General features: G+C 43.4%; 2 protein-coding genes across 7 annotated transcripts in view; both read left to right on the top strand.

Annotated features, from left to right (window-relative positions):
* The window catches only part of CEMIP (cell migration inducing hyaluronidase 1), a 111,057-nt gene that overhangs the window by 23,988 nt on the left and 66,990 nt on the right, over window positions 1-20,079 (top strand). The window lies entirely within an intron of this gene.
* Window positions 1-20,079, top strand: part of LOC129211010 (cell surface hyaluronidase-like) — a 56,405-nt gene that overhangs the window by 31,091 nt on the left and 5,235 nt on the right. For all 5 annotated transcript variants that reach the window (XR_008578705.1, XM_054837501.1, XM_054837500.1 and 2 more), the window contains 4 exons: window positions 4,392-4,600; window positions 15,876-16,058; window positions 17,962-18,175; window positions 18,954-19,055. Coding sequence is in view for 4 of the 5 variants with exons in the window: in XM_054837501.1 (XP_054693476.1) it covers window positions 4,392-4,600; window positions 15,876-16,058; window positions 17,962-18,175; window positions 18,954-19,055 (708 nt within the window). In the remaining variant the exon portion in view is untranslated. The remainder of the gene's footprint in view (window positions 1-4,391; window positions 4,601-15,875; window positions 16,059-17,961; window positions 18,176-18,953; window positions 19,056-20,079) is intronic.

Here is a 20,079-nt window from a genome sequence, read left to right as displayed (position 1 = left end):
CTTTGTTAACTCTGTTCTTGCAGTGAATGTTTGCAATTGCACTGATCCTGCCTCTCCAAGTACCTTCAGCTGGCAGCTGCTTGGGTATTCAGCGCCTGCGTAGCTGGTTTTGGTACTGATGCTGCTAAACGTAAAGCAAGCAAGAGATGCAGTAGGTAGTGAACGGCACTTTTCTAAGCATAGGCAAAACCGTACAATCCCAGGATATCTGCGATGCTTGAGGATTGCCAGCACCTCACAGACTGGGGAAAAAGGAAAAGCCTGCAAGATATTTTTCAGCTAACAGTGTCCGTATTTGGACAAAGAGGTCCAATTTTGATTTCTGATGTGCACCAATGGAAAATCAAAGTAGTTTTGCTGATGTCAGTGAAGCTGCTGTCATTTTTAGGACCAAAATTGGTCATAGCATATCTTACAGAAAGAAAGATTTTTTTTTTTTTCTTTCTGAAAGAATTTTAAGGTCTTCACTTGGACACTTCATAGAGAAAATGTTTTGCCCTGGGAAATTAACTTTTTTTGAACAGTCAACCAACCAGAAGAGGAGAAGGTGTGTTTTGAACTTCTCATTTTGCCCCAGCTTGACAGCTGACAGCACAGCAGAACAAAAGCAATGTTAAAGAAACAAGCAAGCAAGCAAACCTTTTCTCAGAAACCAAGATTTTCTGTTCCAATACTTTGTATGTTGCTTATCTTCATACTCGCTATCCAGTTGAACAGCAGATCCCCCAAGAATTGTAAAAGAACTTATCTTCTCAGTTTCACAATCTACTTGGGAAAATTGCCATGTAAGCCCAGGGAAATCTGACACATCTTTTTAGCATGAAGTGTTAAGCAGCTAAAATGACAACTATGTCCATTAAACCATCCAGGCAAGTAGAAGGCTCACATTTTATAATGTTTTAACTAGCTCTTCTCCTACTACTACATTAAGCTGTCACCACTTCTCATATTTTAAAGTATCTTTATGACCCACTTTCTTCTCTTAAATATTTCGGTAGATCTAACCGAATATTATGGAGGTGTTGCTAAGGAAGATGGATTTTTCATTCTAGAAAAAAATTCTCTTGTTACTTTCCTTTTCACTCCTGTTCGCAAGTGTTTTGCCCCGCCGAAGGTAGATACAAGGAAGAAAAGTGATAAAGTTTTCCAAGTTCAGTTCAAGTGAGTAAAGGTGTCACAGAGTAAAGGCTGAGGAAGAAAGAGGCCATGTGGTGACATCCCAAGAGCACAATGCTGGGATCGTGGCTGACGTTTCACCTACCTGGGGCCAGCAGAGCTCAAAGGATTCTTTTTACTTCATTCATCCTGTTGGGAATTGAAAGCAGCCTTTTGGTGTATGACTGTTCTGGGATTTTTCTAAAGTAAAAAGATTGATTGCAGTCCTGAAGGGGTAACAAAAACCAAGTTCTAGGACTGACACGCATCAGCATCACAGAAGGGAGGTCAGGGATTGGATTCCCCTCTTGTCCCTTGTTCCCTCAAATGAGGGGGGAGGCCCAGAGAAAGGGATGAATGGGAAAACGTGGGGTGCTGCTTTCTGCGCAGCTTGGCATGTTCAAGAAGGACCAAGCCACTAGGACTGTTGTTGCAGAGCTGAGCCCACTTGCTGCAGGAAACATCTCAGCTAGTCCCTGCTCCCAGTCAGAGTCCTATTGACTTAGTGACGCTCCACCTTGGCAAAAGAGTCTCTTCATGTAGGGTCTAGATTGCTTGATCAGGGTATTTACCTACTGTGACCTCCTTTAGTGACAAACATTTTGCAAGATCCACCAGATATATACTACTGTATTTCTGTGGGACTGAAAATCACATCCTTGGTGGCTTGCAGTTCTGGAAGGCATTCACTTAGTGGCAACTGTTGGTCATTGCAGGAAATAAAGTCAGTTTACAAATATTTCTGTCGACACAGAAGTGGCATTTTCCCTGGTTCTAGTAATTCCTATTTCATTCTCAAAACAGCTGTCACCATTATCCTTAATGTCAGACCTGTAACTTCGTCCCTAGGCAGTTGGGGGGAAATGTTACCAACAGATCTCTGATATGATTCCCTCATCATCTTATTGAAGGATACTGCAAACTCTTCCAGCACTTTCTTGAACTCATTAACAATTGTCATAGTGAGCAGCTTAGGCCATGCAGAGCACTATCTCTTTTTTTCTTTTTGCACAAATACCTTGAAGTATATAGGAATCTTTTGTTCTGGGCAGTCTGTAATTTAGGAACTTTTGGGGCTCGTTGAATGCATTTCCTTCCTTTCTTGGTTTATTTTCTCATTGGTGCAGTTTTGTAATAAGTGCACAGCAGCTACCACCTTAATATTCTCTGCTTGCTGGAGACACATTAAAAGGAAATAATGTCAAAGTTTGCTGTGATAGGACACAAACTCTTCCCTCTTATCCAGAAAGACACAAGTGGGCTATTATTTTGCAGTATCAGAGTTCATTCCAACCGTTCTTTATCAGAAAATGCTGTTTTGATTGAGAACAATTAATGCATTGATGGGATTTCAGGTCCAAAGGGACCTTACTGATCACCTGTTCTGACCTCAGCATTTCCCAGTCCAGGTGGGGACAAATTAGATTGAAATGTGGTTTATTGCATTGCACGTTACTGAATTTTCAATCATGGTTTGAATGTGAAGGGAAAATAGGTTTTCCTCCTTGGTTTCATAGATAAAAAAGGTCTTTTATCAGACTGTAAAAATAATTTATTCTTCCTTGATCCATCAAGAATGAGCAAATGGGCTGCTGCTCAGAGATTGTTTGGGGTGAATTACTTGATCAATAGTTCCAGCCATCAAGAAAAGCTTGTGTTTAATGCAATTCTGGGATCCACTTTAATCTCCAAGGGTCTGCAGATACCACTCAGGATAGGATCTCATCATTAAAGTGCAATAGTTTGAAAGGAGGAATGGACTGGATACCCAAGAATCATTTACAACCACTTTTGGATTATTTTTTCTGACATGAGACCCAAATTTTTAACTTGAGCATTCAGCATGAGGCTGCTGAATTCAGAGGTGAAGTGAGGGGTAGGCAGAGATGGCTTGACTTTCGGAGGTCCTGAGGAGCTCAAGTTCCATGCCAGGAGCAGGCGCAAGCATAGAGTCCTTCTGGGCATGAAACTGGAACTGGGAGCTGAACCAGCTAGAAACTCCAGCTGAAATAAGCCCAGCGAGAGACAGTCTGTTTTTGCAGAGCTCTCAGTCTGTGTACACAAGAGGAAGAGAAGCAGATACGGAGATGTGAGGGGCCAGGGTCTCATAGCCCTGCATTAGAAGGCAGATATCCTAAAAGATGGAGTCTTGCCCTCTCTGCTAGTCTTGGCTGTGCTTGTATCCTTGCCTGCGGTATTAAAATCTCTTAAGAAACTGCTGCCTCCCTTTTGATCTACCTCAAAGACAGAAATTGAGTTTAAAAATAATTTTGCTGGATGGATGCTTGTGTAGGAGCTTAGACATTTCTGAGCTAACATGGATTTTTATGTTGGATGTTTTAAGTTCCTGATGCAAAAAGTGCTATTCTACACTGTAGGAAAGTGAAGGAAGCAGGATTATAGGTGTCCTCACCTGTCCTCAGTGCATTAGAAACCATTCAGGGAATATGACAAGGTGTCTGCCACAACCCCGCATGCCGAGACAGATTTCTATGACTAGCTGCACATCCTCCTTTTGCACTGGAATTTCACACGGGGGGAAGCAGGTGAACGTCATGCCTTCAGCCTTAAACTACTGTTGGCCACATGAACTGGCCTTCATTCGTGTGATGGCAGGACAGAAAAAGCACACAACTGGAGAGTAGTTTTGTAATTGGTCTGTGGAGCCAAACTACAAGCCAAGGGCACCTCTTGGTCCCTGCACAGAAGAGCTCTCAGCTGAAGCCTGTGGAACATGGTATTTAGTCTGTAAGGTCATATAGTCAGGCCATCGAGTTTTAGCCCCCAAAATTTCAGCCTAGTCTGCTGCTCGAGAGCAAAGATGTGGATTCCATTAGATAACTGGACCTAATCCAAAGCCTGTTGAAATAACTTAAGAGTTTTCTGTATTTTCAATGGAATAGCCCGTTTTTAAAGTGCAGCTATTTGAATTCATAAAAAAAGAGTTACTTTGTGATATTTCCTTGATTACCCTTCTCCCTTAAGATTTTGAATAGTAAACATTTTTATGGCACTGTACAATTCATATCTCACTTCACGGTGTCCCCACAAATGGCTGCAGATGCTGTTTCTGTTTTACCTTTTTATTTGAACTGGAAATATTTCAGTGACTTTCCAAATGTTCTGAGCTCTTCATTGGCAAAAACCATTTACAGGCAACGATGATCAAATGCACATGTTATGGCTGCGTCTGGCTGGTTTAATGGATATGTTTGTCATTTTCCTTTCACCCTCAGCTTTATATTCAGGCCAGACGCCCCGAGAATCTGACCTTATCCATTGCCAGAGCAGCATACCATTCCCATCCCTTGTGGTTGCAAGGCGTGAACAGAGGAGCACCATACCAGCAGTACCAGCCCGTCGTCATGCTCGAGCAGGCTTATATCATCCAGTGGGACGGCAGAGCACCTGAGGATATTATCCTGTACCTGATCAACTTCAATAGGTACTGTCCTATATTGCTAGAAAATGTTCTGTTTTCAGAAGGTTTGGAGCTTTAACAATTTCCCAGGTTATTCACAAGTGACCTTTCAAATGTCTCAGCAATTTCTGAGAGCGCGGAAGCAAGGTGTTAATGGCTGGCACTTACTGATGCAAAGAGAGGCCTCTGCTTTCACTTTATTCCAGCTTTTTTGATGTGCAGAGACATTTCTCTTTCCAGAAAGTTTTGAAACAGAATTCAAGTGAGTCCTGGCCTGCTGTCCCTGAAATCCCTCCAGAAGAGCTCTGGCTCTTGTTCATTTGTTTGTACTAGTTGCTGCACACATAATTTATCTCCCATATATATAAAGTGCAGAAATACATCAAAATGTGCACAGAGCTTTGCATCTTCTGTAATCCAAACAGCATTGCAATCGCTGTTTCTTCTTTACATAAAGTTTTAAAATGTTAGGACTCAGTACAGCAAAACTGTAGGCTGTGCTGAACTTATTTTCCATGCTTTCTTCTAGCATTATTTAAAAGTGGGGTATATCCACTTTAGCTACTACTTTTTTCCCTTGCAATCTGTTTCATTTTGCATAATTTCATTTATGGTTTTTAGTACTGTTTTTTCTTACTTCATTTAAACTACTTGTGCTTTGCACTGGTACAACTGTTAGGAGAGAGTCTTGCAATCAGTCAGCTTAGCAGTGACAGGCATTGCCATGGTTTGCACAGATATGCTGCAAAAGATGAGCACCACAAAAAAAACCCCAAAACAACTGGCCATCACCTTGGCTTCTCCAGTTCATGTGACTCCTCAGTTATTGATAAAGCTGCAATACAGTAGAAGGACAGAGTTATGCAAATGAAATCTTCCATGATTACACGCGACCCAGCCACACACGCTCAGATTCGCAAAGCAGGTCTTAGATAGTTGACATGAAAGAATTTGGAGGACGTAAATCAGTACATACCGCTGGTAAATCTGGCGGGTTCCTAAGTCCATCCAGGATTATCCACTAAACCCCACACCCATCCGCTGCTCCTCTAGCAGGGTGTCGCTGCTGTCGTTTTAGCTTGGAATACTTTTGGCAAAAGCTTGAACTCTGTTTCATTCCTCTGAACTTTGGAACTGAAGCAATTTGGGGGAAAATACTGTCCTTAGTTGCCATTATGAAGCCGCATGGCAATGCAGCCAAGAAGGGCAATATTGCCTCTTTATACATGCCCATTATAGCAAGTGATATACCTGGCCCTCATGATTTAAAGGTGAGGTGGCTATAGGACCATTACGGAGCTGCTGGAGGATCAGTGTTTGGACATTCCAGTCACAGAGGAATTACTAGAATTAAATCACTGTTTTCTGTATTAATATATCTTTGTAGACTTTAAAGAAGAAGAAAAACCCGTTAGTCACTCACATATAAGCTGAGGTTTGCAATTATTGTCTGTCTGAAAATGATTAGCTATTTCCTTGCAATTGCAGAGCAAAGTCTTCTGCCGGGTAAGTGGTGGTTACTCTATCACTGTGCCAATTAATGCTTGCCAAAGCCTTGGTCCATGGTTTTCAAGCATGGATTAAAATCTGATGGCAGCACTGCGTCTTTGGTAAAACTCAGCTTGAAGTTTAATTCAGTTCAAGCAGCAACTTAACTACATTTTACTATCAAAACCCACAATGTGGTTGTGGTTCTCTTTGTCTTGTGTGAAACCGGTTGTTTGAATAGGGCAAAGGTTTGTAGCTTTCTCTGATCCAGAAAGGGTTGGCAAGGTGTGTGTTTTGAAGAACTATAAACAAGAAATATACTTTAATGAAGGAAAACCACAATTTTGCTTCATTTCCTTTAGAGCATCTTGCTAAGAAATAATTGGGAATGAAATGTGTGGCTGCTGTGTGTACACCTCAAGTATGCTGGATGCTAATTAATGCGAGACTTAAGGCTGGTGCAGTGGCAATAGTGAAATGTCCAGACTGCATGCAAAAACGTGGAGAAATGAGATTCCTGTGGAAGGGTAAAAGATTGAGGTGAAAAAGAAGATTCAGGAGTTTGAAGGAAAACAAGTGTCCGCCTAAGCAGTTCCATGTATGAACTTTATTAAACATTGTATTCCAATCATTTCTGGAATGGAAGAAATCTCAGATTGTGGACCCCAGAGTAATCAGAGTTAGAAAATCAGGGAAGACTTCTACCTGTCTCAATCGGCTTTATGTTTTGTTTGTTCTTTTTAAATCTGAAGTACTGAATAATCTGCCAAAAACGAGCTCTTAACATAGTAACATATGTGCAGAATATCTGATGCAAACCAGAAAATGTTTGATGAACTTTAATAGCAATACTCTAGGATTAATAATTTCAGACATAACCTGAGTGGTCGATTAAAGTATTTTTAGTCTTGTCATTGTAAAATGATGGATAGATATATCTGGGATGCTGGCTTTGCAGCTAGACAGCCCTCAAGCTTCTGGAGTGATTTGCTGTGCGCTGGCTAAAGGAAGGTCAGAGGGGAAATAAGGAATTTGACAGGGAGATGTGTACCAGGATTTGGATTTCTGTGGAGGTCAGGCGTAGCACTGATGTTGGATACTTGCATGATTAACGCTTTCCCTGCCTCTGAAGCGCTGTAGAAGGACCCAATAGCAGTCATGCCAGTTCAGACATCTATTAAAAGACTGGAACGTCCGGATTCCTGGGGTGGGCAGGAGCTGGTCGGGATGAATTCACATGACTCAGCTGAAATTGGCAGCGCCGTTTTCTGCGAGATGTGGATCTTGTCCAGTGAGTTCAGAGGCACTGCTCCGGTGGATTTACTCAGTGGAGGAGGATACCATTAGAGCACAGTCATCAAGCAGATCTTTTTTTTTTTTTTTTCTATTGTGGGCACCTGAAGGCTTGCTGCAGCACTTGTGTCTTCCTCACACTGATTCAAACCGTGTTTAGAGTAGTTCTTCAGTTTCTTCACTTCCATCCAAATATGTAGCTAAACCAAACAAAATTACTGTGTCTCCACATGCTGCTGTCTGCGGCCACGTGGTGCAAATGAGCTGTTTAACGCACACCTTCCAATGAGAGATCTATTTCTTTGCATTCGTCAGGGTAGCCATGTCACGAGCTGACTGACTGGCAAATATAAAGCCATGGTGGAGACCCGCAGGCTGTGTTTTCAGGCTGCTGGGGAACATAGCTGTCTCAGCAGAAATGCCTTTTTAAGCTATAGATAGGGTTGTCTGTCTAATGGCTGGGAGTTTCCCGTGTGAGGATGAGAAGGCAGCTGGGTATTGATGCTTCTGGAAAGAGGTAATGCAGGGCAAGTAACTCCTGACTGTTTTGGCAAGTGAACAGAAGGAGAGCTCCGCCTGGAATTTTAATGACCAGGAATGAAGTGTGCTCCAGAACCAGTCCAAATCTGCTGAGGATTGCTCTCATCGAGCACAAAGCGTGTGCGAAACCTTCATGAATGGAGACCTCAGACCCCTTCTCCACGGGCTTCATCTCTTTGTTGGAGTGCTTTCCGCCCCCTCAGAGCTGTTCGTATGTTTTCTTGGGGTTTTTTTTATGCTTCACAGAAGTATGAGAATTATCTGTAAGACTGAGTTAAGGGTTTTCCTCAAAATTACTACCTTGAAGCACGAAGGCCTGCAGAGAGCATCAAGCTTGTTCCTAGAGGGCGGAGAGGCTGGTAAGCCAGGAGGAGAGGATGGAAAACATTATTTGGTTGTAAGTAGGTGCCTCCTTTCAAGTGCTGGAAAACAGTACAAAGATTGGCACTTCATACACTAAGCAAAGTCAGAGATTAAGTCCTTCAATTTAATGACCTAGGCTTTGTGCCTGTGCAAATTTTCTAATCGCAGAAGAAGCTAAGGCGAATACTATTATCAAAGGTGCAGTGCTGTTCAGTAAATCAGCCAGGCTTCTTTGTGCTATCAGCACATCTAAAGATAAGAATTAAATCTCCTCAAAGCGCATATCTGAAGTATAGTGTAATAAGTTGTGTTGTTGAAGCAGCTTGAAAAGCAGTGGCAATTAGATTAAACATTCCTTGTTTTTAATGAGCGCAAGCAAACATCTCTATACTTGGTCTGTTAAGGCTCCGGGGGACGTGTTTTCCCTTATTAGGGCGCTCTGCTGTGGTTTGACAGAGAGAATTCAGAGAAATGTGAGCAGTTAATAGTATAAAGGAGGTATTTTTTTGTAGGTAGATTGCCACAGTCCTGCAAGCAGGGACTTCCCTTTGTACTGCACCTCTCCTGAGAGATGCTGGCTCCAAGGACAGTGCAGGGCAGCCTTCTCCAGGCTCTCTTCAGTGGCACCCTCTTAGCTTCACCTGGAGGGGTACAGTGAGGATCATAATATTGATGTTCTTTAGTGCCTTGTTGCAGGAGTTGGATCCCTATGAGAGCATTTAAAAAAAAAAAAATGGCAGGGGAGGGCCAAATTTCTTGTCAACAGCAAGCAAAAGCGCAGATGTCCATGTGTGTGCCTGGGCATGTGTTCAGCCTTGCCCTGCTGTGGTGTTTGTGCAGGGATGGGCACGGGTGCACTGCTCGACTCCTCTGTTTGCTAGGCTGGAGTTCTGCGCTAGGGCTTGTTATCATATTCACCAGTGAAAAATCTCAATTATCTGAAAATTCAAGAGCTTGGAATGAGTTTGTGTCTAAACTCTTCATTAAAAATAGTGGAGCCTTTGGATGCTGGGTGATAAGAAGCCTCCAGGATGCTGCAACCCATCTAAAGGTGGAGATTTCAGTGCAAGCAAACTTATGCAGCCCATGCCTGCACTCAGACTCTCGGGGACTTGTTATATTTGTATTTGTCAGGGTTGTGTAGGTAGGTGTTTTTCCTATGGCTTCTCATTCGATGCCGGTCTGATTCATACTTTCAGCTACTTGTCATTTTTGCGATTAAATTCCTTAGTGGTGATAAGGTCTGGAGAAAAACAAAGATAATGAGACAAGGCTAGAATGTGCTTGGTGCAGACTTGCCCAGTTTATGGAGATTTCCTAAATTGTTTCTTTTTCACATTAGTTCTAAATGAGCTTTTCCTCTTGCTTCCCAGATTGATAAATACACAGGAAGGTAAAATTAGTATTTCCAAGTGGAGCTGACAGTTTAAGGCTGTGACCGCTTTCTTGTTCTTGTATGTACATGAGTTCTGACCTCGATCCCCCAGATCTGGATGTAATACAAGTCACACCCGCACTATTTCCAATAATAATAAGTGCTACTTGGGTTTCATAGCCTGCCTCTCCTGATAACATCTGTAATTCAGAGTTAATCATCCACAGAACACAGAAGTCAGCAGATATATTTGAATTCTCTTCTGTCTATTTAAATCCCTTAAACTATCCACAGGTCAACCCATGCATGAAAGCCACAAGATATTTTTTTAAAAATTGGACAGAAGCTAACACATTTGCCAGAACATCGGGTTGCAGATCGCACTGGTTTAGGACAGCTGGGCCAAAAAGTGGGTGCTGACAGCCCCGTGTTCGAGTGATCCTACAGCCCCATCTTTGCCTTCCTGCCTGCAGCTTTTGCTCTTCTCTGTCCTCCATGGCTCGCACTTGCAGCTTGTCCCGTGGCAGCGGCCGGGATTAACAAGGTGACTCTGAGGAGAGACATCCTTCCCGAGCTGATCATTTTACAGCAGGGATTAGAGCAATCTGAGCATCGGACAGTCCCCAGGTGGCCGTGGCAAACCAGGCTGCTTGTCGCTTTGAAGCCTGGCACACGACACCTGAAGGTTTTGACTTGCTTTCACCCTTCTCTTGGCCCGTGGAGCAGCGCTTGGGGCTCCTCAGGGCCACCAGCCTCTCCTGACCTGATGTGCATCCGAAGCACAGCAGCAGGAAAATACAAGATACACAATAGTCAGCGACAGAGTACTTAAGAATGCATTAAAAAAGATGCAAATTGAATTGGGATGTGATTCCTCCATGAAAGCATGTAGGGTGGGAAAAAAGATGATAAGATGATGTACTTTATTTAAATGCAGGAAGTTCCTATTTTTGTTTGAATACAATTGTCTGTGAGCCAAACGCTGGCTGAGTCAGACCCTGTTTTCATGAGTATCAGCAGAAGTGTACCTCAGGGCAGGATCCCTTCTATAATTTGTTGAGCTTCACAAAAGCAAAAATCATTCTTTTTGCCTAAGGAGGCACATGGGTAAAACCAAAAAATTTAATTTATATTAAGAGATGGCCTATGCTTTTGAATTTTTAATGGCATTTCCTAAATGGCAGCATTTAAGAAAGGCATTTAAATCCCAATACACACAACTCCAGTTAGCTAAACACATACCTAACGTGTTACTATCCCTGCAGCAAGCGGTCTTCCAGAAGAGTCTATCCTTAATAACAAGGTCTCGAAAAAGTTTGCTGGATGTTTGCCCAGTAGCTGTGTTTGTCATTGCAGGGGGGTCTGGATGTGTTTAATGGACTTGAGTTGAAGGCAGAAAATTAAAAAGAAATCTAGAAGAAGAGACGGAGCGAGTGACAGCTGCAGGGAGCTGGTGAGAAATGTGGGTTCAAGGAGAAGAGCTTGAACTGGGAGAAAATGATGAGGATGTGGCCAGGTTCCTTGCAGCCCTTTCTCCACTCTTCTCAGCACCCGTGAGGTGTGCAGGTATTTCTCACTCCATTTTCCCCACCAGTGATGCTGGTTGGAGAGGAGGTGGCTTGTCCTGAAAGCGGGTTTTGTGCCAGACGAGATTCAGTCTGGTGCTGGGCAGGTTGTTGTTGAGGTTAGGAGACATTTTTGGAGAGAAAAACCAGCTGTATCCTGACTGAGAGCAAGGAGCATTGACCTCCTGTGGTTTGTTCTTGGAATGGCTGAATGGTAGCTTTGCTTTTTTTGTCTTTTGAAGTTCAAAATTCAGCTTGTGAGAGACAAACTTACCAAAGCAGCACGTGGGGATTTTTCTGCTTAGTTCCCATATTATGGACAGGAAAGTTTCAAATTCCCAGTTGTCTCACTCCCTTTGAAAGTTCAGCTAACGTAGATGTTGACCAAAATGTCAGAGGGGTTGTTTTTAAATAGGAGTAATAACAGTTGGGGGAGACTGACTCACTGGATTAAAGTCTCTTGTTTTTTCAAGCCTAAGGAAAAAATAAGTAATTTGTAGTTGTACTCTATGGCATTCCGTCATTAGCTTACCCCAGATTTTCACCAGTGAGATCAGGATTTGGACTGTGCACTTCCATGGTCATCAGCTACGTGACACACCATGTCAATAAACGTGGTGGAGCTGTTTTCTAGAATAATATTCATCAGCTTAGAGGTTGCCTTAGCTAAAATACAGCCAGGATTGGCATCCAGCATAGCCAGCAATCTCAGCACTAGATCATACCCATTTACCCAGGACTGATACTCCATCCGATGTAGTCAAGGGGCATGTTCACAATATTGAACAAGTGTCCTCTCCCAGGCAGTGAGAATCCCAGACATGCACTCTTTCTATGTTTACTCCAGCCAAATCTCATCTCCAAGTTACATGACTCACTTTACATCCCACCACTTGCAAAAGTCTCCCCTCCTTTGCCTGCTTGATCACGTTTCTTGGAGTGGCTATGCCTTTGGGAGTTTGGGGTTGAACTGGGGGGGTTGTTCTGCGGGTTGTAAATGAGGTATGTATGTGTGTACGTGCAGATCTATATCTACCACTAGCCCAAGAACAGGAAACCTCTTGCCTGCTTTTTTTGCATTTCTCTCGTCCTTTTTTTTTGCTTATCCCAGGAAACCTGCTCATTGCCAAAACATAAGAAAAGTTTTTTAACACTTTGACTGATGTTTTTCCTTCACCTGAAAGAGCCAGAACTGCAAACGCCAATATCCTGGTGAAAAAAGAAAGACTTCTTGGGTTTGTTTCACCCAGCCATTTCCAAAAGGAAATAAACATGCTTAATACATTCATAAAAATGCATGAAATGTGCTGTGGGGACTGTTGAATGACAGTAACAGAGGGGCAGAAGTGTCAGGTTTTATACATGCTGGTGTCGGCAGACTCTCAAAAATTTTCCAAGTGATGTTTGAAACTGTTAGGACCTACTAAACACCGACTTTTTCCTAGTGCCTATTTAGCTTTTCTCCTTCAAATGCCTTTTTTTTTTCTTGGTAAATACCCAGAGGAAAATGTTGGCCTGATGAATGAAAAAAAAGGAAGAAGAATGTTCCTTACTTCTGAAATGAACTGAACTTTATCACCAGAAAAAATTGTGAACATGGTTACTTAGTTTTGGGGTGAAAATATCTTAAAAAGCTCCAGTTAGTTTCCTAAACACGTTAATATGGCTTTCGCTCAAACTGACGGTGAATTCCAAAGTCAGATTTTCATCTGAGAATATTTTTATTTGTTTCTCTTGAAAAATACTCCTAAGAATGAAATTTAAAAAAAGAAGCCCTGTGTATTGCTACATTGAACAGCATTTCGCGTATTGATAGTCTGACTTCTAGCCCTTGTTTTTTAAATGGGGTTTTTTCCCCCCCCTTTGCTTGTCTTTAAGCATGAGAGCATCTAAAGCTACAGATGTTCCCACAGCATTCCGCCAGGGGTCTGAAATTACTCTGAATTCCTAATTTGGGATCTACTACGAATTCAGTGTTTTCCCTTCTCGCTAGTGCCGCGTGTGTCCCTACGCCTCCGGGGCATCTGCCAGGATCCCAGCTGATGTGCCGGTACTGAGAGCGACAGAACAAGGACTGACTTTTCTTATTCTGTCTGCAAATATTCACTCCAGAGTAGCAGCTGGTAATTAAGACAGAATGGTGAGGTTTCAGCAGAGAAATAAAGCAGGAGCCACAGTTTATTGACCCTCCTGAAAAAGAGGAAGGCTTCCTGCGCTTGAGACCCAGCCAGGAGGTCCTTGGTGGCCAGCGCAGTGGCTGAGGAAGGCACACGCACATCTGTTTTACTTCGAACGCAATGTCCAAGATGTCCCATGCCCGATTACTGCTTGTTGCCGGAGGTTGCCTTTCTCCCTCAGTTTTGGCAATGCTCGGAGAACAGGCGTCTGTCCCCCTCCGTGGGCCGCTGCAAGGCAGAGCCCTGTGGACCGGTCTGCAGTAGCGCTGCTGTTGCTTGCTTTGCTTTTCCTGGAGATGGTGGAGCCCAGTTCAGCCACACAGCCAGGTATTTGGGAGGGTTTGCGGTGGATTTTGTACAAGCTGAAGTAAAGAACTAAATAGAAGCTGTTAAAATACCACTAAATTAAAGAGAAAATAACCACCTTATTCTTTCCTGTATTTACATAAAGGATAACTTCTAGCACCTTCCCTTCTCACATCTCCTCCCAAGCCCTCTGTTGTGGGAATGTACTTATTTCCATCTCTTCCTCCACAAACTCCAAAGTAGGTACTTTTCATTTGATCTTTTCAATCCTGATAGCATTTATTTCAGCGTTTCGCTCAGCCCGCTCACGTGCATGCTAGGCTCTAGCACCCATATTCCCAAATGCCCCAGCGACTCAAGATGGTCGCAGCTGTGGGGTTTTTTCACGCCTTTTTTCTTTTTTTTTTTCTTTTCCTTTCATTCTCCAATTGCCTTTTCTAGTGCCTTTCTCATTCCCTGGGGAGGTGGCAGTCAGTGTAGCACAGCACCAAAGCTGGTTCCCAGCATCCGAGGGAGATGACAAGCCCTTTTTGTGACGGTGTCTTCAGGGGATGAAATGTGCTAATGCAATGTAAATCACCCTTATGAAACAGCCAAATGTCTTGGGAATCCACCCTAAAAATATTCCACAAACATGGCTCTGGTGCATTTCTTTCATTTCCTCTAGTCAGAGCCCAAATCATCTGAAAATATATCCATTTTCTAGCTGTCCTGTGTTACGACACAGCTGGAGTTGGTTAAAATCTAGAGGGCAGTATCTGGCTTAAGCTGATGGGTCTTTGTGTGGCTTTGATTTATTATTCTAGAACAGCCTGTCCCCTCTTCCATCCTGTAGATAGTTTTGTTTTGTTTTAATGAGAAAACCAGAAAAAGACTGAAATAGCTTTGCTTTTGTGCTCTCCATGTGTAATGCAAAGTAGAGGTCTAGGCATGCAGATTCCCAGATTTCTCCAAATCAAAGCGGTTTCCCCCCATTTATTGCTCTGCAGGCAGGGATGGGTGGCAGGTCATTTCAGGGCAGCCTTTGGAGAAGCTTTATCTTTCTGAGCTTTGTAGGACCCAGAAAGACAGCCGATGAAGGTGATGTTTCTCTGAGACAAACTTATATTCTCACATTCTAACCAGGAAGCTGGGCAGTTAAAAGAATACATTTAAAGCCTGGATGGTTTTGGTAATATAAGGAAAGCTAACCACAGCACTGTTTCAGGCACCTTCACGTGGCACACTGAGCCACTTCAGAGTCTGGAGAGGAAAAAAAAAATAAAATTAAGCTAATTTTCTTGGTATTCAGTTTTTCTTTTCAAGTGTAAACTTCTTGTGGCTTTGTGCTTTGCACAGCACAAGTGCCTCCTGCAGACAGGAAAGGGTGGTGGGTTTTGTGGAAGATCCTTCCCATCAGCATCCGCAGCACACCGTAACTGCATCTTTTGGCTCTGAGCCGTTCGACAAAGGTTTCAAGTCTGGAGCCAGTTTTTCTCTCTGTGAGGGTGGCAATGCGAATCACAGGATAAAGGCAAACTATGGGGGCAACTTTTTGTGAATGTGTACGCTGAAATTGTGATACGCAAGAGTTAAAAGATGATTTAACTTTACCCTTAGTTATTCTAAACTGATGTTGAAGAAAGAGCAGGGGAGAGGGAGATTTTAATGGAAACCATAATAATAAACTTTGCTGTAAAGTGGAGGAAGCAGGTCTCTTTAGACCGTGGCTCTGGTTCAAGTCAGAGATTACTTTCTAATTCCTGAATCTGTGCCCCTGGTGAAACGTCTGCTGGATGCCGGTTCCCTCTCCCGCAGCAGCTCCGGATGAACTAAAACAAGCCCCCGCTGCCTCAGGAGACGCGAGTGGGTATGTGACTGGTTGTACTGCTGCCTTATGGGGCAAGGAAGAGGAAAATCTCTGGTTTTAAGCCATCCTGGCACCTGACTCAAAGTCCTCTGAGGTCAGCCAGGGTCCCTGGATCAGACCTTCGTAATAAGCAACCGTTGTTTCCAGACAAAGCAAAAAAATCTGATTTTCTTTGGCTTTGAGGATTTGTTGTGTTTTTTTTTTAAAGGAGGAAGAGAACCTCAAAGGACATTTCTTTGTTTTCCCCTGAAGACTGTACTCTTGGCTGCAGACCATCTCTCCTATACTGAAGCCATTAAGTGCGTTTTCTCTCTTTCCCCCTGCCTCCCCTTTTTGCCGACAGAGGAGACTGGCTGCGTGTTGCCCTCTGCTATCCCAGGGAAGCCGTTTTCCAGGTGGTGGCAGATATCTACCAACGACGGACAGGGACGGTGCACAGCGTAAAGCACTACCTCGCCGCTCCTTCCCAGGCCAGCGCTTTCAACGGGACCGGCGAGCGGCTCTTCTACTTCGACAGAGCATCGGGGTGAGCCCTGCACTGCCTCTGAGGGCCCCTCGACGGAGGGGCAGCGGAGCGTTGGGGTCTTTCTCTTACCAGCCCCAAATCATCCTTTACCATTCTCAAAGTTAAAACTGAGGCCTATCTTGCATGGTCTTTTCACTGATTTCAGGATTTACAGGCTGGAGTACCTGGGGTAGGTCTGTTTCTGTATCACCGAGCAGCGATTTGCATTGCATTGCACTGCGTTAAGAAAATTGCTGATTTCTTGCCTGGATTTAGCTCCTTTGAGGCATCCCTGCTGCTCAGATTGCTGCAGGTTTGGCTGCGGTGTAAATATTTGTTAAAATCCATTGCACTCCAAAGGGCCATGAAGAGGAGCCCTCTCGTGACTGCTGCAGCTCCAGCACTGTGAGATAGTTTGGGAAGTTTCGACTACTTCATATTCCCATAAAGAAAGATTTCTAAAATCATCACACTCTACAAAGTAGATTTTGTGAAAAAAGGAGAGCACCACAGTACATCTCATATTTTGAAGGTGTGAAAAGAGTCCTAGACATCTTGCACTATCTTTATAAGACTCTAGGACACCTTTGGTTAAAAAAACATATTACGAAACTGTGTTTCTCAGTCAGCTAAAATATTTAGGGAGGAAAAAAGTGTTTTGTGGTTTAACCATGGGTCCCATGATGCTTCACCTGACTAAGTAGCTACTTCAGGAATCAATCCACAAGTGCCAGATTTGAAAATGAGATGGGATATATTTATTCATTCAACCATAACACATGAGCAATCGAATCCCGGAATGCTTTCCCTGCTAACCGGGCTCCTTGCTGATGGCCAGGTCTCTCTCATGATAGGAATTGTGAAATAACAATTTGCTAATTAATCCTCCTTTTCTTTTTTTATTGAAGAAAAAAAAAAAAAGTTGCCCAAATTCTGTATACAGGGTGTTTACTACTGAATAGTGGGGGAACTGGTTACACGTGTGGGTCTGTGGGGAAGAGCCATTAGTTGCCAGCAGCCCTCTGGACCTGGTACATGCAGACTGATGGGTCTAACCTAACCTGATTCTGGCAGTATCAGCCTTTTGGTTCTCTGTTTAATTCAGAAGTGATTTTATTTAGCCTTTCAGAGTACAGAAGTTACAGGATTGACTTTTTTCTTTTCCTGTTGTTGTTTTTTAGACTTTATTTCATAATGAGTGGGATGTTTCCCCTTCTTTTTTTAACCCCACATGCTGCATCCTTGGAGAGGAACCAAGCTTACTCATTCTTTCTTCCAGACAAATAGAAACAAATATTTAGTTTTAAAACAAATAGAAAGAAAAATCCCTTTAAAGCTCATGTATCTTTTTGATCCTGGAGCTGAACTGAGCTGTTTATATAATTTCCTCAGCCTGAATTGCAGAATGGACACTATTGAAAACATACTTAGAACAGCTAGAAGAAAGAAAAAAAAAAAAAAAAAAGAATTCCAAAGTCCCCAAGACCTGACTGCCTTAGAGCTTTTGTCATGCATGCCTAGGGCTAAGCTCTGCCTGCAGGCCAGGACCAGGACTGCAGAGACTGGAAAGGGAGATGCTGATATTTCCAGGCAAGCCTATCTCCTTCTGCACAACAGCCTGAGCACCACTGCTGCTCTTTCTCTGGTGGGATGCCACCACGCCTTGGGCTGCAAGTACCGGGCATACAGGCTGCAAGTACTGCAGGTCTCATCATGCCAGGATGAGAGGGGAGATCGACCCGCATCCTTGCAGGACCTATTGTGCAATGGCTGTGCCGAATTGCACTGGTCTACGACACAGTTGGTTTGTGATGTTGGGAAATGGGAGGGATAATGCCATTTGGGAAGTGCAGACCCTGCCTCTGCTCAGCTTTTCCTCTAAGCACACGGTGGCTCTGATCCCTCTCTTTGCTCTCACTTATAGGTACCTATTTGTTCACCTGCAAGCCCACGAAGCTCGGAAAGGACACAGTTACTGCTCTCAGCAAGGCTGTGAACGTATTAAAATCACGGCGCAAATGTACCCGGGGGACTCCTGGAGCTGTGACCCAAACCCCTTCCCGCAGAGGCCAGCAGCTGCCCAGCGCCCTGTGTCACAGCACCCGGCTGGGCCGTGCAGGGCGTGTGGGGCCCCCCAGGTACCCGCCGCATGAAACAGCATCTGAGGTTATGCACCGTGTATATATATATACATCCACATGAGGTCAATTGGTTTTCACAGTGTACAAGGAAAAGCCGTAGGGAATTCCTACTCGTGAATCTGCCCAGCATCGTGTAACCTGTGTAGAGGGCAGGGGTGTGCTCTGAATTTCTGCAGGTTGTTGTACCCTGCTTCAAAGATAGCCTCAGAGAAATTGCCCAGCTGGAAGCATGTGAAGGCACATTCATGTCACTTTTTTCCCCCATTTCTTTCTTTTAAACAAGGGAAAAAAAAGGAGTCTTGGGAGGGCTCAGATTGGATTAGCTTTGAATTCCAAAGCATGACATTGCTGCTGAATTTCAAACTGGGAAGTAATTCTGGTTAATAGGAATAACTGGAAAATTAGAGCCAGGTTCTCTTCTCATTTACTGTAAATTCACACCACTCTAAATCCTGTACAATCGTTTCAGGCTCATACAAATCTGCACTGTAGTTTATAGCCTGGCAAAATTTATGAAATTCATATTCAACTTGTAAACTTACTTAGTGGCAGAGTGACCCTCAGAGGTCCCTTCCAACCAGCATTGCCACGACCCTTTGATAAATGGTGTCTTAATAATGAGCACTTACTCGTGAGCCAGGATCACAGTTTGAAAAAAAAAGAATTCTTAAAGTTTTGCAGTCGTATGTACAAGCATTGGTACCTGGTGTCATTTTGTTGACGAAAACCTGTTGGCAAGCCAGTTTTTAAGTTTCCGTCTCCGGTGTAATTGCAGCTTGCTATCACTAGCACACCCTCAGTCAAGTACATCAAGGTCCAGATCCAGTCTCTCAGCAGGGCGGACGTACAAAACCACTTGACATCCGCGTTCATTAAGGTATGTTGTGTTTTATCACATTCGAAATGGTGATTAAAAGGGGGAAACTTTATCTCCAAGGAAAGTTACTGCAAAATCTTGCTGAGCCTTGGCAGAAGGAAATGGGAAGTTCCCCTGGAAGAGGCAAGTGCATTGTTCTCCCTTACAATTAACTCCATTAATGTCACTGGGAGTTCGTATTCTATTCAGATGAGGATTTGAGCCTTTAGGGGGGAAAAAAAAAAAAGGCCTTTTATCACCTCAGAAGAAGAATCAACACCACCACTCTAATGTAGAGGAAGAGGAGGGGGAAAGCACACACCAGAAGTCATTGTTTACAAAGGGTGTGGGGAAAAAAAACAAGTTTTTTTTTCTGATTTTCTCTGCTGGCATTGCACTGAAAGATAAAAATAACTACATTTCGCTACTGAAGGGGTTTAGAGCTGTCAGGTTGTCCCTGCACATGCCTTATATGTCTGTCTAGAGGGTGAAGAGTGACTGAAATCATGCTTGCAAAGTCACTGTCCAGGCTTACATGCCTGTGTGCTATTGAATTATAATTAATGCTAACAAACGCCAAGCAAAGCTGCTACAGCATCCTTCAGGAGATTTCTTGCCACGTGCACTGGCTGCACCATCACAAATTTATTCAAAACCATTAACAAGCAGGTGTTACCGGAGGCAGCATCCTCACCTGCGGTGAAGCGCAGAGACCTACGTGTGTGTAGCACTCGTGGGACAAGTGTAGTATCCTCAAAGCTTCTTTGTCTTTTCTAAAGCTTTAATGCAAAGTATTGTTTTTCAAAGGAAGTTTTCTTTCTGACGCATGTACTGAAGTAAAGGCTGGGCTAGGCAAATGATAAAGATTAATGTCTAAAGGAGGATTCTTACCCTAAATCTTAAAAGTAGTGGGAAATTTGGAAATAAAGGAGTGAAGCAGAGGAGCCCCCACTACCAAAGCACATGTTTTGTTCTCGTTTTGCTGAATTAAATGTAAAAGCCAGAAATGTTTTAAATTTATAATCCAAGCTCCCCAAGGACTGAG

This window comes from Grus americana, chromosome 10 (assembly GCF_028858705.1).
Source record: "Grus americana isolate bGruAme1 chromosome 10, bGruAme1.mat, whole genome shotgun sequence".
Lineage (NCBI taxonomy): Eukaryota > Metazoa > Chordata > Aves > Gruiformes > Gruidae > Grus > Grus americana.
The sequence above is the reverse complement of the archived record's forward strand: the minus strand, read 5'-3'. Positions and strand labels throughout refer to the sequence as shown.